This window comes from Chaetodon trifascialis, chromosome 22 (genome assembly GCF_039877785.1).
Source record: "Chaetodon trifascialis isolate fChaTrf1 chromosome 22, fChaTrf1.hap1, whole genome shotgun sequence".
NCBI lineage: Eukaryota > Metazoa > Chordata > Actinopteri > Chaetodontiformes > Chaetodontidae > Chaetodon > Chaetodon trifascialis.
The window spans coordinates 10,697,637-10,719,733 of NC_092077.1; the positions used below are offsets into that span (position 1 = coordinate 10,697,637).

The 22,097-nt window shown below is 41.7% G+C and overlaps 2 protein-coding genes across 6 annotated transcripts; one reads left to right on the top strand and one right to left on the bottom strand.

Moving 5' to 3' along the window:
* Positions 1 to 988: 988 nt before the first annotated feature.
* On the bottom strand, positions 989 to 3,574 carry zcrb1 (zinc finger CCHC-type and RNA binding motif 1). Of its 2 annotated transcripts, none has more exons than XM_070992467.1 (8): positions 3,467 to 3,574; positions 2,726 to 2,828; positions 2,563 to 2,591; positions 2,263 to 2,374; positions 2,025 to 2,132; positions 1,798 to 1,907; positions 1,639 to 1,714; positions 989 to 1,355 (listed from the first exon to the last, which is right to left on the bottom strand). In XM_070992467.1, the coding sequence occupies exons 2-8, from the start codon at positions 2,807 to 2,809 to the stop codon at positions 1,206 to 1,208; spliced, it is 669 nt and encodes a 222-aa protein (XP_070848568.1). In that variant the 5' UTR covers positions 2,810 to 2,828; positions 3,467 to 3,574; the 3' UTR covers positions 989 to 1,205. The 2 variants fall into 2 exon arrangements, with proteins under 2 accessions (XP_070848568.1, XP_070848567.1); XM_070992466.1 differs by lacking the exon at positions 3,467 to 3,574 and adding an exon at positions 2,974 to 3,101.
* On the top strand, positions 3,127 to 20,955 carry pphln1 (periphilin 1). Of its 4 annotated transcripts, none has more exons than XM_070992462.1 (12): positions 3,127 to 3,180; positions 3,772 to 3,831; positions 4,286 to 4,350; positions 4,636 to 4,851; positions 5,769 to 5,830; positions 7,146 to 7,262; positions 7,907 to 8,085; positions 8,582 to 8,668; positions 9,802 to 9,837; positions 10,663 to 10,718; positions 14,849 to 14,989; positions 19,931 to 20,955. In XM_070992462.1, coding segments are annotated over exons 2-12 (1,233 nt in total). In that variant the 5' UTR covers positions 3,127 to 3,180; positions 3,772 to 3,830; the 3' UTR covers positions 20,204 to 20,955. The 4 variants fall into 4 exon arrangements, with proteins under 4 accessions (XP_070848563.1, XP_070848564.1, XP_070848565.1 ...); XM_070992463.1 differs by having other exon boundaries at positions 7,907 to 8,079; XM_070992464.1 differs by lacking the exon at positions 9,802 to 9,837.
* The last annotated feature ends 1,142 nt before the right edge of the window (positions 20,956 to 22,097 follow it).

Sequence of the window (22,097 nt, forward strand, 5' to 3'; positions counted from 1 at the left end):
TGTTATTTGGTTATTATCACAAAAGTGACCTGTTAAGACGCCGTTCTTCTACGCAGCCGAGAAAACTAATTTGCACACTCTCAGTCGAGAAACGAATAAAAGCACCTTTCATGCTGCGTTTGATTTAAATGTTATTGGCACTGAGCATCTTATGCACGAAATTGTTCGGAGGAATGTAAAACAGTGATTAGGAACGTTGGCGTGCAGTTATAATATATGATTACACATTAATACTTTCATTGGTAATGGTCGCATGTAGGAGAAAAATGTCTCTCTATGCAGCAGTGATCTCTTTATCATTTCTCCTGTTTATGAGCTATCGAGCTTTCTACTTTCCGACAGCACTGTAATGCCACAAATGCCCCAGTCGGTGATGTTGCGTCTACAGTAATGTGTCGACACTGCCGCCAGCTCACTGTACTGGGAATCCTCTTATATCCCTGAATCTGACTGGCAGACTGCAGACATGCCACAGAAGTTCAGATAACGTGCGCATAAAACATCGGGGAATCCTGCGCTTTATTTGCGTGCTGACGCAAGAGAGCATCATAAACCACATTTCCAAGCGAACCGCTGTACCGAGAGTGTTATTTGACGTGATGGTTTTTGAAGGTTGGGACTGTCCCCAAACCTTCACGTTTCAAAAACAAGTAACTGGACTCTCCATTATCTCCGTCCCGATGATGACACTTCACGGCAGGGAAACCCCCAGCTGCTGCGTTTTAGCTGTTGAAATATTAAGGATTTACATCCACCGCCCCAGGTCACTTAATCCTTTTTGGATACGTACCAACTAAACAAGAGGCAAAGCTCTGCTTTTTTATGTCAAATTTCAAATATACAGCCAATTTTGGAATTTATTGCATCGCTCTGGCTGCTGGTAATAAAAAATAAACACAACCTTAAGCTTAACTGAAACAAAAAAAACCTTTTCTTCAGCATCCTTTATCTGATTCTGCTGTGAACACTGGCACATCAGCAACAAATTTGTCATTAAGAAAAAAGGTTTTTATTCAGTGACAACACACGCTCAATCGATCCACAATCCACTTAAATATATATATGTTCTATGTACAAAAAAAGAGAGAAAACAAAAAGAAAATCTAACTCCATCAGAGTAAATGGAAACATCTTCTTTAACATAACCCCACAATAAAATAAAACAACTTAAAAAGCAACAACTTTTTGGTCCAAACTGTGTGTTATCAGTCACTCAGCTCCTCCTCATCACTGAAGTATGCACTCTTTTTGATCCTTGGCTTCTTGGAGTCTGAGGATGATGAAGCATGAGCACCGTCCTCCTGAGACAAAAGCGCCTGCTTCCTCTGTTTTTCCTCTTCCTCCATACACGCTTGCTGGAGGGGCACAAAAGGACAGGAGAATAATGCTAAAAGATAAAAGTCCACTTTCAAATTGCCATAGTTCCAATGTCAAACAGCAGTTATTCATATTATCTCTTTGCTCTCCTCTTTTTTGACGCAGTGTGCTGCATTTCAGTCGAGATGTTGCAAGTGATGTTTAGGCCACAAGGACACAAAAAAGGGTAAAAACTTTCCATAATTTAACTCAGCAAATCAGATGCAAAATCTTGAATCAAATGTCTCCACTGAGTTGAGTTTTCCATATCTACACAAGTACCTGGAAAGCTATGGCTTGGCTCAGACTATCTAAGGTTGGGTCCTCTCCCTCCTCTTCACTTTCTTCCTCTTCTTCACTATAAGGAAAAAGATGTAGAAATTACAAAAGTGTCACAGTCTAATATCAAATATCTCACAATATTAGCCATAAGATACTCACACATGTTCAGATTGCTGAGCTTTCCTCTTCTTTTTCTTTTCTTTCTTCTTCGGGGGTTCCCTCTCTCCCAAAATGTTTTTGGGGCATGCGTAGCTCAGATGACCTGTGTCCTGTGATGTGACGGCATTCAAAGGACAGGGAAAATTTATGCTTGCATTAGTAATTCTGGAATTCAATATAAAATTTGACAATTTCACAGGACAAAAGAACGCTAAATATGCACTGACCCCACATTCGTAACATTTAGTTTTGTCTGTGTAGTTCCGTCTCCTGATAAACTCAGTTGCTCGCCCATTGTCGATGGCAATGCTCGCCTTCACTGTTCTGCCAAACAACTGGGAGACAAACAGTCACTCTGACATGAGAATATCCTTTAAAGAAGCATCAGTGACAAGGAGACTGCAGCTGATGCTCAGTGTCAGAGCGTATGTGAAAACGAATGGTCTTCATGTGTTATGGACTCACTTGTTTGTTGTTCACTGCTCTTGCGCAGTTATGAGCAGAATCTCTGTCCAGGAAAAGAACAAACGCCACGCCTTTACTCTGGCGAGTGTTTTTATCTTTTACAATTGTAACCCTGAAATAAGAACGTTCGTTATTAGTACCTATTTAAAACTCGTAACTGTTACATTACAAGCAAGTATCCACAGCTTTTAAATGATTGCTGTGGGTTACAGTATGTGTTCTTTGACTAGTTTGCTTGGTTTATACAGTGCTGTAAAATATAAAGAGTAGAAAATAAAATATGAGAGAGCCAATACATACTTTACAACTTTTCCATATTTAGTGAATAGCTGAAATGAGACAAAGTGATTTGTTTCAGCAAGGAAGTTCGGAGACCACAATGGGATTTTTGCCTAACAAAGCATCCTTAACTTCGTAACACTGATAAACGCTGTTTGATCAACAATTTTAGGGACTAACTAACCTTGTGTAGGTCGTTGTTTGTAAGCGAGAATGGCAGGTTGGACACATACACGGTGCTTTTGCTTGGTGCCAAACCCCCGCTCATCCTGAACGCATACGACACACTATCAAAGAAAATATGACAACCAAATTAGCATAAAAACTGTATCGCACAACTAGCTTCACCAGCTTCCAACAGGCTAGCCAACATTAGAGCTGCACATTCGCCAATTACTTCAAGCAGATGACTGCATTAACAAAATTACTTACCAACACAGTTCTGCCGTTCGAATAATATCAACTTCGTTTTAAATGACAGAACTTTGTGTGTTTGAAAGCAACAAACGTTTACCAGAAGGAAATAAACGCCATGTCTGTACGTCGCCAATTGATGACGCAATCCTATTCCTCGTCCAATAAAAGAGCCGTTGTCCATGTAGCTAAGAGGAAAGGCTAGGCTAACTAAACGGGAGGAAGGTGAGATTGTTTTGCTAATTTGTATGGAATAAAACACATTTATTGAGGGCTCTTTAGCAACTGTGTATCTAGAAGATGCCAAATTTTGCCGTAAATATTTACTTATCATTTTTTTGTGTGAGTAGCGATGAGTTAAGTTGCCCTTGGATGAAATGAAACGTGCGGATGTTTGCAGCATATACGGAGGCTAGCTAATTAGCAATGCTAACCGTCCTTTCTATATTGACAGACAGTAATCAGTAAATTTACCATCACAGAAGATGTTGTGTGGAATTTTGTCACTTACCGGGTAGGTGGTTGTCGGTTGGGTGCTATCAAGCTGGTGCTGTGTGGAGTGCGGTGTTGTTGGTCAACGGGACATTCGTCTGTAGGTGAAGTCCATTCTGCAGAGCAAAACCTTAGCCGGCTCAGTTGTTGAATCACGTCTCATGGTCTCACAGTGCACTCTGTCTTATCTTATTTCATACTTTTTTGTATTTGTGGCTAAACCTAACATTTTTTAATGCATGTAGACATAGACTCTCTCCAAAACAGCTGCTTGAACACTTAATCCAAGTGTGACAATATTTTTTTAATCTTTTTTTTTTACAGATTGTGTTGAAGATCATTTCCCTCTATCACCCTGATTCACAGAAGTCCTTGAGTCCAAAAGTAAGTGAGTGAATAACACTTTTATCTACAGTATATTCATTTCATATTTTTTAGATGCCACAACTGCGTAAATCTGAAAGTAAGGATCAGAATCATATGTCACAAAATATCTCAAGTGGCACATGAAAGAACTGGGAGGGTCTATATATTTTGCAAAATCGTCCTTAGTCTTGCAGCTTGCACCAGCCAAAACCAAAATGCTTTCACATGAGGAAACAAAAATAAATGTCCCACAGTCATTTAATTAAATATAGAATATGATCTGATGTTCTTGCTTATATAGCGTTAATGTGTTTTACTGGAATGTTGCTCCTCAAAGAAGCTGGCAGAACTTATACAGTGAATACAGAAACTCATTTTCATGATATGATGATGTTTTGTTGGTTACATTTTTTTGTTTTGTTGAACCGCCCTTTGACAGTCACATTTATCTTTCACTCTCTGCCGTTTGCAGTGACATACAGGAGAGACAGGGCAATGCGAGAAGTGTATGATGAACGCTTTTTAACAGAGAGACCGGTGAGTGTGTGCAACGTCACTTCAGTCTATTTTCTTCACTTTCGAAACTGTGTTCACACAAGTATATTCTTGTGAGACTCCCTCCCTCCACCCTTTCCTCACTTTTTTTTGTTATCCCCACATGGAAATGACATCAGTTACACTTATCAGTGAAGAAATTTATCCAATGTGTTGCCATTTATCATTTCAGCAGACAGAGATCTTAAAGTAGAAGTTATGGAAATAAAATTCACCCAAAAACAGTTAAAAAAAAAAAGTTTAACTGAAAATGTAAAATCCCGGCAGGGTCCATACCCACGAGCTGCTGGAGGAGTGGAGAGAAGGGGCCCCTTTGGCAGGCCAGAAGACGACTATGGTCGTGGCGGGTATGAATACGAAGGAGGTCCACGCTTTTTCCCAAATGGAGGAGGCCCACGAAGTTACCATGAAGATCAGAGGGGCTACCACGGTGATGGTCTTCATTTCCCTGCTGAACGCAGGGCCGGTCCACCTTCAAGGAGGGTGAGTGCATAAATATCATACAATTGACATTGCTGTATAGCTTTTTGTACAATGTACACATAAAACTGCGTGCTGCAGCTATCAAACAAAAATGTATTATGAACTTCCGAAGACTGTCTCGAATCTGATGTCAAACAAAAAATAAATTCAATTTGCTTATTTAACAAACACAATAAGAATGAACTGAAAGAGAAAGAAGCACATGAAGTCACAAACAAGATGTTCAGTTACAGCAGATTGTTTCAGACTTGATTATGGGCCAAAAAGTTAGCTTTGAAAGTCAAAAATATCATCAACCTTTAATTAACAATATTACTAACACGACTACATGCATCAGACTCACTGTACATAAAGTATCAATTTACACCAACACTTCCATGTATTAAAGTTATGAAGCCAAGTGATGATCTCTGTGCACATGTACCATTTTGCACAACTGTAGACATATTGCAGCTGCGTATCATGTTAATATTGTTGGTTTAATGTGCATTCTCATCACTGACCAGCTGAGGGCGCTACAGTTGAAGGTTCAAGTTGAAATGTTTTCAAGCCATGCAGCGTGTTCTACATTGTAACCAATTATTTAATGTATGCATGTCAGTCGCCTTCTTGGACTCTGACACTCCATCATGAGAGATACAGCTGCTATTTATTTTTGTAACTGTTGAGTTGACATTCATATTTATTGTATTTTTTCAGTTTTACAGTCATGTTATTAAATGAACTGGAGGGGGCAATTTTAGATGCAAGTGAAGTGAGCATTTAAAACCAAAACTTGTCACATTTTAATTTCAGACAGATGTATAACACGTTTCTTGAACATCTGTATTTTTGGATACACTGAAATTGTTTGAAGAAAAAGTGCAAAGGTCTCACTCATGGATTTGATCTTTTTTACACATTTCTTTACTGTATAGGAGGACTATCCTTACAGAGTGCCCAGGGAAGATCCACACCCAGGACGGCCTTTGGAGTTTGGGTAAACCGCTTCCCCCCCACCCCCCCACCCAAAAAATGAAACTTGTCTATCAAGTAACTCATTAAAATTGGATGTTATCTTTATGGACAGCAGGGGACAGTCTTTCTATGCGCTTGTGTTGCGAACAAGTCCTCTGTGTTTAAGTCCCCTGCTCAGGCCAATCGGGGGGGGGGGGGGAGATTTCTGCAGGAGTGGGCCTCCGTTTTCAGTATGTGTTTGAAATGTTTGTTTAAATAACAGTGATGATAAATCACGGGTTGCTCCGAGCCATATTGGCCTGTCTCACCCGATTCACGTTTCTCACAGTCTCAGTGCTCACCTGGCTCCACGCTTTTATAGTTTCGATGACTCTTCAGTCGAGCTATGGTTCGCAGGCTACGGATTGGGTTGTAAAAATCGAGGCTACAGAGTTTGGTTGATGGGTTCACAATATTCACTAAAAATCCTTGGCCCTGGCCCCACTCAGTCATTTCAGCAAAAGTGTGCTGTCGTTTGTTAATGTCATCTGTGCTTTGGCTTTGCTCATCAGCAAACACATCTACCTGCTTGTATTGTTGGTCATCTAAGAATTGTAGCTTCATGCTATATACAACAGTGTTGGCTCAGCATCGAAATATACAAAGGTCAAAAATATTAAGTGGAAGCAACAATTTACAAAATGAATTTAAATGTCTTAAAGTTTATATGTGTTATTTTCAAAAGAAATATTAAGTCTGACTTTTGTGTAAGTGTGCTGTAGTGTAGTAAAACACTAAAACGAATGCGGTTGCCTTGGTGGGAAATGCTCCCCATTCTCTGTTATCGAGAACGTTGCTATGTGTTTCAGGCCGCACCTGTGCTGTTTGACAGTGCCAAAGTGAATGATATATTTTTGACGGTCGATTGAAGTTCACTTATCTGGATAAAACAACAAAGAGAGGAAATAAGATAACACAACAGAGCATCACACTAATATATTATATCTAAGAATCCACAGCTGTATACACATGCAATATAAGGAAAAAAAAGTCAGACAAATTGTCCCGATTAGACCCACCACTTAGCAGGCAGACAGGGGCTTTCACTCCCAGACAAATATTTGGAGCTGTGAAAGGGCACCAAGGTCATTTCTGGCCTGTTGATTGGTGGGTTTGGTGTGGATTCAGGTCAGAGATCAGTTGAGAGTTAGGAAAAGGGGCAAAGAGACGCTCAGTTAAGCAAACCCATACCATGAATACCCAGTCCAATGACCAAATGGTACTTGCTGCCATGTTATAGAATATTTTTGTATAGAGCTTGTAACTGACCACACATTCCCGTGTTTTTACCCTCTCAGCGCCCGTGCACCACCACCTCACAGCGTGCGAAGCCAGGCCATCTACCCAGCGCCCAGATCACTCCCAGAGAGCGGGGAGGACACACTCGTGCAAGCCATCCTCAACCTGGACAGGGGGTATGAGTGAATGCATTCTGAATTACTGCAGCAGGGCGTTCAGATGCCATTATTGCCCATGTGTGTGCATCTTATCCATTGCAGCCATCAAAGCTGCAGCCAAACAGAGGTGAACTGTGTTATTAGTAGACTTGGTCAGATTAAAATCCCGTATAGGTTTTGGCTTCATTGATGCGTTTATTTACCAAGCTTATATGAGGGGAGAAACAGTTTTCATATCAGTAATTGAATCCAAATTGTGTGTCAGTCTTATGTAAGATGAGCTGTTTTGTCATAATTTCATAATGTAATAATTTCATTGTTTTCTGTTTCACTCTGCATCCATTGTATTCTCCCTGTTTACTCTTTGTTTGTTGCTTTTGTTGTCTGTTTTGCTGTCATGTCTGTCTCACACTCCATATCTCAAATTCTAATTTTGGTTGAGTGTCGCTGTAGCTGTAGCATGCTGTAGGTTTTCACATCAGGATTCAGTTACGTGTTGTTTAACAAAGAGGGATGGTAGAAGTACATGTGTTTAGATTCTCTGAAACTGGAGATAGTTATGTCAGATGGAGTAGTGGAGCTCATTTGTCATTCACAGAGCACTTCGGCTGTTTGGACCATTCAAATGATGACAGCCCACACATTCTCCTCTGTTTTTCCAGGGAGGACAGAGACCACTACAGAAGAAAGGCAGCCCCATTCCCGCCGCTCCGAGAGCGCTCCCCTGTGCGCCGTGAGGTGGCCCGCTCCCCTCACAGTCGCTCCGGCTCCAGTGTCAGTAGCAGAGGCTACTCCCCAGACAGAGCCAAGAGTCTGCCATTTCCCTCACAGCAAGGCAAGAGTATGTAGAAATTTCCCCTGTAGATGTTTCCCATCGCCTCATGCAGCAAGGAGCTCTTCTTTTTTCCTTTGTGTTCATCCTGGCACAAGGGGGATTTTAATACTTGGAATATAAGATGTGTAGTTGGAGTTGACACATCCTAAAGTGCACAGATGGAAAAAACTGCAGTCTTGGCTGATAGAACCTACTCGTATACAAAAAGCCATTACTACCAAAAGGAAGCAGAGCATTTATAGTCTGTGTCTTCAGTTGCAAATTCAGTCATGACTCATTTATTGGCTATAACTCATGAAAAGAAAATGCATTCACCAAATGAAATATCAGTCGCTTGAAAAGCAGAAACCTTACAAAAATAAACATGGACATTTTAAAGAGCAGTAAGACTTTGCCTGTAAGTTCAGCACAAATTGTATATTCACCGTCAAGACCTCTTAATTTCCCTGTATTATTTCACTGTCTTATCCGTGACTGATTATCACGCTGACTGGCTTTTCAGGTGTGGACGGTCCAGATGGTCACGCAGGAGTTTCCGACCACCTCTGGGGGGCGCTCTTTCCTCAACAGACTGGACACGACAGTTTGGGTCTGTACACTGAGCCACGAGAACAAACTTGGACTTGGGTGACAGTGAGCTGATTTGTCATTCCTCACACGTCTCCTTGCATCCTTGCCATGTCAGAAAAATGCTAGAAGGAATTGTTGTGGCTTCAAGGATGCAAGGATGGAGGATAGAATGACTTGCTTGAATTATTTAACTGAAATCGAGTTTAAGCCCACAGGATATATTGAAACATATACCTGTAGCATCTATTGATCCTAAAGAACTTCATCTGCCATAAACTCCGTTATCTTATTTGGCACTGAAATTCTGTCACCCAGGTCTGAAGTGAGATGATGAATTTTATTTTTTTAGTACTGAGAAGTGACTTTGCTGCAATGGCTTTCATTATATAAACCATTATTCTACCTGGTATGGAGATCTGTTAGTGTTTCCGACACTACAATGGTAAAAGGACTGTGTTTTTACAGCACATTGACACACACACACACACACACACACACACACACACACACACACACACACACACACACACACACACACACACACACACTCACACTCACACTCACACCAATGGCACAGCCATCAAGAGTAGTTTTGGGAGGATAAAGTGTAGAAACGGACTTAATCAAAGCATTTGGGCACATATTTTTTAATGCCAGTTGATCTTACTGACACTGGACACTGGACATGTACAATGCACCTCAGAAGGCTCATGCTAAATCTTGGATCAAGTGGACTGTAAAAAAAAATGCTAGTGTCTCCTTGTTTACCGCATGTTGTTTGTAAGTTTGTAGATCTCAAGCTCCTGTTTCTGCATGTACTGCAGTGTTATTTTGGTCTGCAGCCATCTTCAGTGCTGGCCATCTCTCCTTTTAGATCTGCCTGATGATTGGTGCTTTTTACTCATGAAATGAGCTCAGTGGACCCCAGAATGAAGTTAATCAGCCTTATGTGGCCAGATAATATTTGATAGTGTGTTCAAAGTGTTGGAAATGCACGATTATAACCTCTTGAAAGCAGAGCATAACATCATTAATCATATTTTCAGTGAAGCATTCAGGGAGTGTGTGCTTGCTAGATTACTGTAAAATAAGAAGGCCTCGTTATTATGTAAAGTACACAGCCAGTGACCTTACGGTTTGGTCTTCCTACAGGGTATGAAGAGACTTATTCTCAGATCAAGATGACTGGTAAGTACAGTTCAGTATAGCTGCTGTAGACGGGATAGAAAAGTTGCACCAAATGCAGTTTGGCAGCGGTTTTCTACTTTTAGATCTTGTTTTCAGAGGAAGTACACAATTTCAGTTCTCATCGGAAATTAATGAAAGCATGATGAGATGACATGCAGAGGATTTGTTTCAGATATATACAAAGGTTACAATCATTAAATGTAAACTATTCCCAGTCTGGGTAACCCGAGAGAGACAGAAAGCGTCTCTAATGTGTCCAGCAGCCAGCCTTCCTCCCCGCTCTGTCTGCCACTTTGTCAGGCCTCATAAAGATGCCACCCAGTCGTGTGTGGAAGAACAGGGAAAGGGTATTGGATGTCTGATGGATATTCCTGAAGCCAACGCTTCCACATCAGGGTGTTCTTGCTTCACAGCGAGGTCCTCAGAGTTCATGTTTGTTGGTAGACTCGGTCAGTCGGCTAAAAGTCGTGAATGGTTGAAGAAAGCTGAGGAACAAATGGAGAGTGAGAAGAAGGTGGTCAATTGATGAGGGGGAAAATGCGTTGCAGTGAACGTATCCACCGGAGTTCGGAGCACGATCGTGAGCCATCTGTTTCTAGATTGTTCCAGATGTTACAGCCCAGGCATCAAACATCAACACCTTTATGGAGCCCTGATCACCAGAAGCACATACTTACTTTCCAGACACACTGAATTTATGCTTCCCACTGTTTTCCCTCCTTCCTCTAGCTTCTAATTTTCTTTTTCCAAATCATGTTATACTTTAGCCCTCACTCAAGTCTCACTGTGTCAAACCCTTTTTTCGTCCCTTTCTTATTTCTTCAGACAAAATTCCAGGCCTGTCAAGAGAAGGCTCCCCGCACAGCACAACCTCAAACAAGGTGAGCACAAGGACGTGAAACACATGAATTAGAACGTCAGTACTGTTTTTTTTTTTTTGTGCTTCAAATTTTACTTGAATGAACAAGAACATAACACAAGCCTTTGCTTCTTTTTGTATATATCAGCTTTTTGTCTTTACACATTGGAAATACAAGAGTCCAGTCCCAAATGTACTGTGGACTGTTGTATTTATTATACTTTATATCATGGACTTTGTCACTGTACAGCAGGATGCATCTGGAACTTCTTAAATTCCGTCCTTCTAATAAGTGTTTAGTCCCATTGAAGTATGTTAATGGGTTTTAAAGTGGCCCTCACGCAGAGCATAAAAGCCATCAGGCCTGCACTTTGTTTACCTGTGTTGTAAGCAGACTTCAATCACAGGAACTTGTAATGGTGTAGGGAGAAGGGCTCAAGTGTCGACAAAAGTCCCAGCCATCCTCCCTTAAGGTGCTCTTGTTTTTAGTCAGTATTGGACGCAGATCTCTGCAGCCTGTTTTACAAATAACAGCTTGCTTTTCTGATATTATCCATTTTGAACTAGTGAGGAGTGTAGTGTAAATGCAATCAGATGTGATTAGGCGCAGTGCCTTTAGCTGTGGCCACCCAGAAGCGAAGAGGCTAACTCAGTAGCCCAAGTCATAATTTTATCATAGGATCTTAGCAGCAAAGCCAGAAGTCCCCGTGGAACTCGTTGGGATGTGTTTAGACTGTTTACAATGAACAGTTGTTTCCTTCTTCTCTTGAACAGTGTGACTGACTGTATGTATGGTAGCTGTGACTGTCTAGCACATGTAGCCAGTCAACGGTCTTGTGCTTGTGAGAAACTGATGTGTAGCATCAGGGTCACATGAAAAGCCTTGACACACTCGTCAACCATCGTGTCCTATCCTGCCTTGGTGTCTGATATAATGGATTGACTTGAAGTGTCCACATCATCTGAGAGTAGCAGCACCTTTTTAACTCCTGTGGAATTCATGTGTTTTGCTAAGGTTAAGCTACTATTTCAGTCACTATAGTGTCTACCAAATTGTGAAATCATTTATTTTAGGTCACTCTAAGGCAATGATTTTTTTTGTTTGTTTGTTTTTAGGTAAAACAGCCACCCAAAAATGGCATATAGTTAAAGGACAGAGTTCGCTTGCTACTGTGAAAGCTTCAAACCTCTTTCTTTCCTCAACTACGCCGCTGCTGTAGTGACTGCAGTTGTCCTGCGTCAGTGACTCTTTAATTTGAGGCATTCGGTCTAACATTCCCATGATGTGCACAACATGACTTTGATCAAAAAGCCCATAAAATTGTAACTCTGAATGGGGCTTATTTATCTCATTCGCTGCCCTGAGATCTTTTGCAGAATGTTTTGGAGGTAATTTGTATGTTGCAGTGTTTGTCGTATTTTCACTGGGTCGTCCTTTTGACTGGCATGGTGGGCACTTGGATATCTTTGTAAACCCATGCATTGTTTTAGATGTCAGAGATCACAAGCTACAAACACGGCCCTTTCTTCTCCTCCTGATGTGCATTTTTGCAAGAACCACCCACCACCACCAAATCAGCCCCTGTGATGAAAGTGCCCCACCTCTCCAAACACACACACACACACACACACACACACTGCTGCTTTTTCTGTGTTTGATCTAGCCAGTGGTGTATTGTTGTTTTTTGTTCTGGGGGCACAAACCCATAACCTTGGCCAAGATGAAAGGCTTGTGCTGTGCCCCCAGTAAAGCTTGCACTTATGGCCCCAGCCGCTGCCTGCTGTGGGGATTCAACAAACACACGCAGGCTTTCTGGAGCCATCCCAGACAGAGGAGACCAAAGAGGGAACCTAAAGAGCAGCTCTGGCTGAGAGCCACGGTGGCCAAGTGGGTGGGAGAGCATACCCTGTTGCTGAAAAGGTCACCATGAGGTTTTATCGCAACACAAGGCATCAAATGTGTGTGAATTACAGTATGATAACCAGCCAAGATAATTGCTGAGATCTGGTGGTGCGAACAGGGCGAAGAAACACAAGTGACCAGAGGATCATACTGGTTATAAACCTGTGGTAGTTTCAGAAAGAGGTCAGTTATTGTGGTATTTGTAGCCATGTTGGCAGTGTTGCTCCAGGGAAGGCTACGTTGGTTTGTCCAGTGCTTTTTATTCATGGTTCCCAGACAATGCATGCGAATGGTTTTATGATCCCCGACATTTCCTGTGGTGCCACCATTGGGTAAACATTTATGTTTTAAAGTTAAATATCTCCACAACTATTGCATAACTTCCATGAAATCTGATATCAGAACTTATCTCTCACAGGTTGCATTGTGGTAATTTTGATGATCCGTTAATGTTTTCTCAGAGCTGTCGTCAGGTCATACTTTCGCTTTGTTTTCTGACCAGAAACTAATGACATTCCCATCAGCCTCAGCTGTATTTTAGACTTGGATGATTAATATGTTAAACCCTATATTTACGGTAACATTATCATTGTAGGCATGTTGCCATGCTAGCGTTAGCATTTGGTTCAGAGCACCTCTGTGCCTATGGACATCCTGACAGAGCAGCTAGCATTTAGTTGTTTGACAGCTAGCCATAGCTGGATATCATCAGTTTGTGGCGTTGCTGTTCTGTTCCAGTGTTTTGTTCTGTTCTGCTTAATTTAGTGATTTCCTATGAGTGAGGTTGCTGTTTTGAATTATTGAAAATTATTAACTACTTTTATCTGTCCCCAAATGTGTTTGGCAGGTTATCAGTGGAAGTGAAAGAAATACAGCATCAATTCATTTTGCACAGTAATTAAGTATCTCCAGCAATTGGAACTTAAAAGTTCGGTTCAGGGCTCATTGAACCAAGCAGGCCTTTTTTCACAGCAGAGGGATAAGAAGAAAAAGGGCTTAGCTCTAATACCCTTTTGTTGAATTTATTGTTAGTATTACATTGAAAAGAGATTACCCATTCTCCCCAACAGATGACATTTAATTCTAGTCTAGTTTGCACAAAGTGAAATTGCCAAACTCGGTATTGATAGTGTGACATCCTTCCAGGTTGGGCTGTTCCCAGCAAGCTGAAGTGAAAGACTCAGACAGGGTTTCTCTTTTTTTTTCACCGAGTCTAAGGAGGCTGAAGGCTGACAAATGCGATCTTTCAGACATGCACAACCGTACACATTTCTCCCAAGCATCGCTTCGGGGAGGGAATGGGAAGGAGGAATAATTGGATGATGCTTTATGAGTTGTGCTTATTATTTTAGACCACACTCGGCGTTGTGATGTACCATCTCCTGTAATTACTTCCCTCAGTCATCTAGAGATTTAATATGACTTAGTCCCTGGCCTGTTTCCCTTAATGTATGACTGGACTTTAGTCATGGCTGGGCAGTTCTGCTCCCTGGCCTTCAAACTCTAATAGTATCAGGAAATGAGCAAAAGAAATTGAGCGGTGATCCAAGTTGGCCTCATTTCTCCCCCTTTGCTCTTTCTTTTGGCTTTCAACAGTAATACTTATGGGTACTAGAGTTTCCAGTCTACCCATTAGATGGCTCATCAGGGCTTGTCTGGCCAGATTTCATGTTCTCAAGACATAAAAACAGCTGAGATGTCAGTTTCTACAATTCACTTTGAAAAATAGATTTGATGTTAAGCCAGGTTTTAGTCATAATTTGCTAAGTACTGAGAACAGTGTTAAAAATGAAGATCCACATCTGGTGTGCAGCTTCTCGGTTGTCTCTCCGATAATAGTGTTGAAATTCCCATGAATCCCTAATTCTTTGACTCGTTTTGGACGTAAGGACAGATCAGCACAGTGTGCTTAGGCTTTTCAGCAGGAGAAACGTAGGGAAAGACGTGCTTGATGAGGCAAATGTGAGGATTTAGCCTAGATATGCAGGAAAGTTAAACTGTAGGTCAGGTCATAGCATGAGAAGAAGTTGCTGACCGTACGTCTATTCCCGTTCTCTGGAGCTTGTAATTGCGAGCATTATGGCATCTTGACAGCAGCAGTGGTAGTACTCTTTCAAAACATGCATTAATGCTTTTGTGGCACACATTTCTTGATCAAAACAACCTCTTTTCGCTCTCATCCTGTGCTACCTTTTTCTGAGTTTTCCTCAGAGCCGCGACTCACCCGTTTTTTTCGCCTCCACTTTTAGGAAGAGAGCCATCCTCCAGAGGGAGAGAAAGAGGAGCCGCCAGTGGCTCCAGCCGTGGAGGATTGCCAGAAGTTGTCTGCAGAAAACTTTCAAGAGCGACGAGCCCTGGCCATTGCTGCCAAAGCTCAGGAGATAGAAAAGGTACCTATCCATACTCATCACAACTCCGATATCTTTTACATTTAGCTATCCGTTTAACTGGAGAGAGTTTAATACGAGTCGGCAATCAGCTGTTCAAACTCAGCCAACACAAGAAATTTGAAATTTGAAATTGCTATATCTGCAATTCTTACCTGTTTGTTTATTGATTTGGGCTTTTTAATTGGTTTTCATGTAGCATTTGTATCAACTTTTTGTGTCAGTAGCTCTCGGTTGCCCCTTTTTGGAAAATCACTTTATTTACAGTCCTTTCATTACAAGTTGGAAATTTGTAGGACTTTTCTATAAATGTCAGCTTACTTTACTGGGTAGGCATTACTGGAACCGCCACCTATTAGGTTCCTAACAAGGCAGGAAATTCCTGTCCACCAGTCACAGTGGTGGGTACATCCCAAAATTCACCAAATAGCCAAATATCAGTTTCAGAACATTGCTGAAGTGATGGGTAATTATCTGCCAAAGTAGCTGGTTGCCAGATTTGTCAGCAGTTTCCTGGTGGTTCTTGTTAGTCTCCCATCCTGACTGGCGAAAGTGCAACAACTGCTCATTAAACCCTGCACCAGCTTGTTAACCCACATGGCTCAAACATCACAACTCTCCCTCAGTGTTTGACTCTTCTTTACAAATACACACACACACACACACACACACACACACACACACACACACACACAGGGCGCACTAGGATCGTGTACATGGCACACGAACACATACAGTAAATGAAAGCAGAAACACAAGTGCTACCTAGATATGGTATTGGTTTGCGCATACAGTAAATTGCGAGGCCGACCACTTAACGGAGCTTAAACCACCTCAGGCTCGAGGTTCCAGCGCTGCTCAGCGATCTAATGAAGCCCATTCCTGCACCAGTGAGCACTACTGCTGCTTTACTGGGACCATAAACCTGAGCCAGCTCTGCCCTGGAGCACACACTGCACTCTCACATATAGCCGTGCCACAGAGCCTATAGGTCGTTATAACACTGCTGCTGACGCTGCAACTTCTGGCCTGTTTTATAGCCTGTCTCTTTCTCCCCAGCTGTGTCTCCTCCCGTTCATTCGAGCTCCACGGTGTGAGCTTTGTTTCAGATTTTAGGGATTCTGAAGCGTTTTGAATGTTTTATTTCATGTAGGTTTTTTTGGAAAATCATTACCAAGACCCAAAATGTCAAGAATAACCTTTAAGGTATTTTAATATGAGCTTGTCAACTATGTTGTCTTTCCTTTGTCAGTTAAACTCATGCTCTCGTGGTCTGGAAATAATATAACCGTTGAAAATGAAAAATGAGAGGGAACAGTGTATTCCAGGGATGTGAAGTTTCAGGTTTCTTTCCAGGATTACTGATTCTCAGATTCAGATTGAGCAGTTTTCCTCCTCCTGGTCCTTTCTTTGGCTTTTGTGATATCTAGATCACTTACGTGCAGGTTGCTCTTCACTTGGCAGTCCTCCCTGGTACTGTCATGAAAGACTGGCTTGATTAGTCATGATTACAAGTGAAGTCAGCCCTCGTTTCTGTTGCACACAACCAGGTACGAATAGAAGTTAAGTAATCAAATGCAAAAAAAAATACTTTTCTCATCACTGTCTGTACAAGTCTTGGGAAAAACAGGAAGATGAATGGAATCAGAACAACCTTAAGTCTGGCTTGTTGTTTATTGGTAAACACTTTAGCCCTTAAAACCTTTGTAAACACCAATCAAAACCTGAGATAACTTCTTCTCATCATGGTTGGTTACTTGCCAAAGTAACTGAGTAGCGAGTGGAAAATGTATAAGCACTTGTCAAGTTAGCCTCTCGTTTTCAGTGCGAAACAACAAAGTCACTTTCACATGCGCTCTGCGAACTCGCAGCAGTGCTTCTGTTGCAGGAGGCTCTCGCGTTCAGCCACTTGACAAGTGTCGGCCAGATGTTTGGCTTTCTGCACCCAATCTGGTCTAGCCATCTCCTCTAAACAGGCGGACACAAACACTCTCCAGTCCAGTAGCTCCCCTGGAAAGCTCACCAACTGTCCCTTCGCTTTTCACAGATCACAGGCTGAACTTTCCATCATCTGCCAGACATCGTGCTGGGCAGCGTTATACCAGCGTCTCAGTGTGTGTTTGTGTAGTTAAGTGAAATTGGTCTGCTGAAATTCAACCTGAAGCCCGTTCTCATTGTCAAAGTTGACTTTGGCTGCAGTACAGACTAACTGGTTATAGTGAGTGACAAGGCATGAGAGGCAATAAAGAGTATTATGTTTTACTCCTCACAGTCCAGGCTGTGATACAAAGGGAGTTTTATTTCATTTGTTGAGGAATCTAAATATTTTTGGCTACAACACAGACAGTCAGACAGTTCCAGCCTCAGTGGGGTTTTTTTTTTTTAGGTACAAAGATTGGCAAATGGACTCAAGCCCCAACTCTTTCACTCTTCTTTTCCGAGGCCAGGCAGGCTCACACGCTCACTCCCAATCCTGTTTTAACGGGCTAAAATAAAGTTTAAAGAAGTTTTCAGAAGCAGAGACAGACGTGGACCGACCCCACCCCAATGTCGAGAACTGGTCCTTTCCTTCCTGATTGGATAACAAGGGAGGGATTTCAGGAAGTGCGTTTGAATACAGGAAGTACATTTTCAGCGCATTGTTATCTAAGAACGACTTTCCCCGTATTTATAGAGCTTGTTGTCAGCATACTTGATTGGATACTTCCTCCGAAAAGTTGATAAATGAATTCACTAGTCATCAGAATGAGACCGTGGGACGTGAAAAAGATTAAAAGGACAATGCGTTGTTGCTTTTTGCACAGACTTGTCAGTGTGACTGTTGTGTAATGTCTTCCACTCGTTTATTCGTTTATTGTACATGGGGAATGCATAGAAACGCCCAGAAGAAGTGCTGTGTTCATTGTACGTCAGCGCTCTTTCCTTAACCTGCTTGTATCCTAATGTTCACCACAAATTTCCTGTGAGCTGATTTATCCTCTTGTTATTTTCAGGTCACCTTAAGAGGGATAACTGAAAACACTGCCCACTTCCAGTAATTTTATTCTGCATCGTGTAATTTCCTGGAAATGCTTACTTGTTCCAAATAACTGTCCTTAATTTCTGATTAGCTCAATATTTGCAGATGAATGCTATGGAGCTTTTATATAACTGCGGACAAGTGTTTGTTAAATGCAGAGTTTGGAAAGATGCCATGTGTTGTTGCAAGTGCATTAACTCTGTGTGACAGCAGATCTTTATTTGTGATCTGTACTCCGATTATGCTCTCTGCTCTAGGAACATTGTGAAAAGCTATAAATAACACCCTGCAGCACAGAAGCCTCTGTTGGTATCCGGCGAATGACTGAAACTCACCCTTGCCTGGCCTAGTTTTACACACACACACACACACACACACACACACACACACACACACACAGGCTTGATATGCAACTTAATAACTATCAGTGGGTGAGTTTGCTTCCACTTCATCAGCGAGGAGAACTGACCAAGAGATGGAGGCAAAGATGAAACGAGGCACAGAGAGACTGACTAGAGGAAGAAATGTGTCATGAAATAGTGGAGGGACAGATGGAGCAAATCGGAGAGTGGACAGAGCAGCATCCCATAGAGAATCTGACGTGTGTCCCTGAGGTCTGTCAGTGTAGGCTTGGCCATTTTTCTGTAGAAACGGAGCATCACACTGTCCAATTAGAAAAGGTCCTCATGTGTGATGTGTATTTTTGGAGCATTTTGTGCCTTAGAATTAGATGGTAATAGTGGAGGGACAACAGGAAACGAGGGAGAGAGATGCGACAGAGGTCCCTGGCCAGATTGGACACGGGGTTGCTTATGTGTGCTTTGATGACCACGAGCATTTCTAAGCCTCTGTGAGGTTTTAGGGTAATACAATCCCCATAACTATTTCAAGAAAAAATGTTGAAATGATTTGTCATTTGACAGAAATGATAATAAAGTCAGTATCTTTGGATTTTGGACCATTGTTTTGACAAAACAAGTCATTTAGAGTTGTCACTTTTGACTGTTCTGATATTTTAAAGACCAATGATTCATTGGTTAGTCAACATAAAAGGCAAATGAATCAAAATTGAAAATAATTGTTGCAGCTCTGCTTTTTTTTGTGTTCCTTTGTCATCATTCAAAGGTTATTTTTATTCTACTGAATGCCTTTCAAACCCCTGCACCTGAACAAAATGACACGATGCTGCAGTGTCATTTCTACATTGTTACATTCTGTTGAAGCCATGAGAGGAAAACTATTCTGGAGAACAAGGACTGAGGTGCAGGATTTCTTGTGTGTGGGAATTCATCCACAGCACATCTGGAGCTTTTAGAAAATGGAAACTTCCATTTTCCCCTTCAGGAATTTCATTGTTAACTCATGTGAAGGATGAAGAGTTAGAAACAAATCTGTTTTTGTATTTTGCAGATTTAACAGTTTATGTGGCAATCAACACTTGATGTGGCGGCAGTGCATTCCCTCCAGTTTTCAGGAGTCATTTGAGGCTCTGTGTGAAATAGCAGCTTCTAAACAAGACACCTCTTCCTCATTGTCCTTCTAACACCTGTTGTAAGCCCCTGAGCTGCCACTAAAGGGGGGTTTTATTGCCTCTTGGACTGCCCTGTCCTACGTAAAGGGCCATTATTAAACTTGAGAGGAGAAGTGTTTATCTTTTGACACTACATGATGTGTGTTAACACCAGAATGATCAGCTCGGGCTCAATGACACTGGAATATTTACACCTAGGTGCCAGGTAGAGCAGGAAGGAAATGACTTTTCATCTCCTTCATTAAGAGCTTTTCTCTCAAAGGGTTTGACCTCTACCTGTTGACACTTTTCAGTCTGAGATCTATGGATGTCAATGTGCCTCGAGGGTCTTTTGAAAGTAAAGTTTTGGCTTTTTGTTGTGCCTTTTTTGACTCATATTCATGTCTACTTCAAGGTGTACCGTCAGGACTGTGAGACATTTGGCATGGTGGTAAAGATGCTGGTGGCTAAAGACCCCAACCTGGAGAAGCAGCTGCAGGTTCCTCTCAGGGAGAACCTTGGGGAGATCCGTGAACGTTGCCTGGAGGACCTGAAACACTTCATCAGCGAGCTGGACGAGGCGGTACGGCAGCCAGAACCTTCCGTCTGTGACTCGACCACCCCATCTACGCCCCTGACCGGTCATAAACTTTCAAAGACAGGAGTCAATCACAGCTCATCTTACTGACAAATTGGCCTGATCCCACCCTCTGTGAGACTGAGCATGGTAGGATTGACTGCTGAACACGGTGGACATCTTGGATACATTTTGGATTGCTGGACTGGACTGATTCTACAGCACAGCGACCTGAAGAGCATCTCAACGCGGAGGGGACGCAGTGTTGCATTGTACGTGTGGATGAACAGTGTTAGTTTTGAACAGACCGTTTTTACCTTCAAGTTCTCTGTTGAAAGGTATTAATTATTAAATATTCTTGAAAGTTGTTTTTCTATCAAATGTTGGCCAAACAAAAAAAAAACAAAACAAAAAAAAAAGTCCATATTTAAAAAGCCACCAGTCTCACATCACCTTAGATTGGTCAACATGGGTTTCATTATTTAACCTGTTTTGATGAAAATGTTTTTGTCCTCCAGCATGATCACAATTTTGCAAAAGAAAAGACAGATACAGATCATGTTTTGTACTATTTTCAGGTATGTCAAGTTTATTTTGTAGCAGTCAGATAGATGACCTGGTGCTGCTAAATTTACAGTTTTACATTCTTGTATGACTTTGTACTGTCTAGAAATGCCAGTTCGGTTCCTTTTTCATTGTCTTGTCTGATTTTGCTTTTCAAACTTTATATCCCATGTGCCTCCTCCCCGCCCACCTGGAAAAACCTGCACAAAGCTTGATTATTTTGATGACCTTGAGATAAAGCTTTGCACAAACTGAGATGTCTCTGAAGGTTGGAGTAAAGATGATTTCTGTTTATGTTACGGTTTGCTGTGATTATGATTGATTAAAGGGAAGTTTCGCCGTGTTTTATGTTGGATGTCCAATCAGTGTCGATGGAAGCAATAAATTCCCCAGTGCATGCAAAATTGCTACATGTACCAGGATGCATTGCGTGTTAGCTTCTGAAGCCAAAATTGCTGCCCATCACTACCAAAGCTGGTAGCTATTACATATACGTAGTGTTAGGTGACCAAAGTACTCCATGGTCATCTGTCCTCTTGGCCCTGCTGGTCTTGGTTGTCTTTTCCAGTGTATCTTTGGGATCATGAAGGTCTCCAGCACCCCTCTGTCCAAGTGAGGACTAAACCTTTCACGCATACTAAGGCACACAGGCTCTTTGGGTATGTATTGGCAACAGCACCCAATGAAAAATTGAATGATTCAGCTTCTGCTGACATTGTCGGGCAGCGCGAGCAAAGGCACCATGAGTCGTTGTTAGCATTTGGCAGCTCAGATTCTGAAAGGTCCCCACCAGCCAGATCCCCTTGCGTGGCTAATGCAGCCTCAGTCTCTCTCCGCTGCATTGCTTCAACCAACAACTATGGCTCGAAACCCAAGTCAGCCAAAACACTAAAATGTATCTTCAACCATAACATCCTCTGCACTTTGATATTTTCAGAATCCATTTTCAGTGCTGAAGTGTTTGCAATGCAAGTGAAGAGGACAAGGACGATTTGTTTTTGGGTGTCCCCATGGCTATCTAGAGAAATACTGTAGCTCTTCTTTGACACCAATTAGGTCACTGTTCACATCAAATGATGGCACTGGTGCCAGAAGAACAATAGATTTTGCTGCAGGAGAACTGCGCTTTCTCCGTCAATATAGCATGCACTGAGGAATTTATTACTTTATTACTGTGTTCACTATCAACACTGATTTGACATCCACATAAAATGTGAAATTTGCTTTTAACACAAGTTACATAAATAGCCCACCAGCATCATAGATTTCATCTATAATTTTCAGGATCAGTTTGCTGGCATTGTTTAATTCCATTTCATAGTGTCATTGCATGTGATTTTAGTACGGTATAGACTCCTAACATACTTTCCATGCCTATAAAAACACCACAACAGTCTGAGGGCTACAACGTGTAATCTTAAATGAATGTATTCGTTATATA